The 1,238-nt window shown below is 61.8% G+C and overlaps 1 protein-coding gene across 1 annotated transcript in view; it reads right to left on the bottom strand.

The window, feature by feature from the left end:
* Positions 1 to 62: 62 nt before the first annotated feature.
* The window catches only part of LOC104271934 (sterol 26-hydroxylase, mitochondrial), a gene marked incomplete at its 5' end in the record, with an annotated part of 2,384 nt that continues 1,208 nt past the window's right edge, over positions 63 to 1,238 (bottom strand). The window contains 4 exon segments of the mRNA XM_009866771.1: positions 63 to 147; positions 149 to 297; positions 379 to 460; positions 737 to 903. Coding sequence (XP_009865073.1) covers positions 63 to 147; positions 149 to 297; positions 379 to 460; positions 737 to 903 — 483 coding nt within the window.

Here is a 1,238-nt window from a genome sequence, read left to right as displayed (position 1 = left end):
AAAAGGAGGAGTGGCAGCGCCTCAGGGAACCCTTGGGGACCCCTTGGGGCCCCCATCCCAGCTCATGGTGAGTTATCCAGGGTGAGGAGATTTCTACCCACCCTGGCGAGGGCCAGGTGCATCTCCAGCTCGGCGATGCGGCGGCCGTGCACGGACCCCGTAGCCAAAGGGGATGGAGCTGAAGGGGTGGTGAGGGGAACCATGGCCCCGGAGCCAGCGCTGGGGCAGGAACCGCTCAGGTTCGGGGAAGTAAGTCTCGTCATGGGACATCGCGTAGTGCGCCAGGACAAAGAGGGTCTGAGGAGCAAGAAGGGGGTTAATGACCTGCCTGGCCCCACGGAGCACAGCAGGGGTCCCCACGGCACAGCACCCACTCACATTCTTGGGGAAGAGGTAGTCTCCAATGACAATGTCCTTCTCATAGAAGACCCTGGCGTTGGTGGGCACCACGGGGTAGACCCTGGGATTTGGGGAGAGTTAATGGGGGAGCAGGACATACCTGGGGAGCGCAGAGGGAGAGAGCCACGGGCAGGACAAGGGGGAGCATCTCCTGTTGCTCAGCAGCTCCATCTCCCTACTCAGGGAGGGGGAAGATGGAGGCAGCCCTGTGGGACTGAAATCCAGCCCTGCTCCCTGCCTGGCTGGTACATCCCCTGGTGTAGGAGAAGAAGGGAGTGCCCCTAGGAAAAAAGCTGGTGATCGAGACCCTGAGGCAGTGGCAAAGGCTGGGCTGTACCTCAGGGTCTCCTTGATAACAGCCCGAAGCATTGGCATCTTGGGGATATCCTCAGCAGCAGGAAAACGATCAGCAGGCACGACGGCTTTCAGCTCCTGGTACAGGGTCTCCTGGATGCCCGGGTCCCGGGAGAGGTGGTACAGGGCCCAGGACAGCGTGTTAGATGTCTAGGGGAGCAAAACATCAAGGAGAGTGAGGGAGACAGGGGTTGTATCCAAACAGCCTTGTGCCAAGCATGGCACCACCACAGCACCAGACAGCCCCTGCTCTGGTGTGCAGGGAAGCCAGTGGTGAGGGGCAGTGAGCACAGGGGAAACTGAGGCAGTGAGCAGGGCAGGGAGCAGAGCGGAGGGTGGGGTCTGTACTGAATGATCCTCCCAACCAACCACCAGCCCAGAGCTTGCAGGGGCTGGCAAGCATGGCTGAGTGTGCCCATGGGGCTCCCTACCAGCACGAAGCTCAGCGGGGATGCCCCGGCAGGGGCTGGCCAGCCCTTCACGCG

Source organism: Apaloderma vittatum, unplaced genomic scaffold, assembly GCF_000703405.1.
Source record: "Apaloderma vittatum isolate BGI_N311 unplaced genomic scaffold, ASM70340v1 scaffold25533, whole genome shotgun sequence".
NCBI classification, from domain to species: domain Eukaryota; kingdom Metazoa; phylum Chordata; class Aves; order Trogoniformes; family Trogonidae; genus Apaloderma; species Apaloderma vittatum.
The sequence above is the reverse complement of the archived record's forward strand: the minus strand, read 5'-3'. Positions and strand labels throughout refer to the sequence as shown.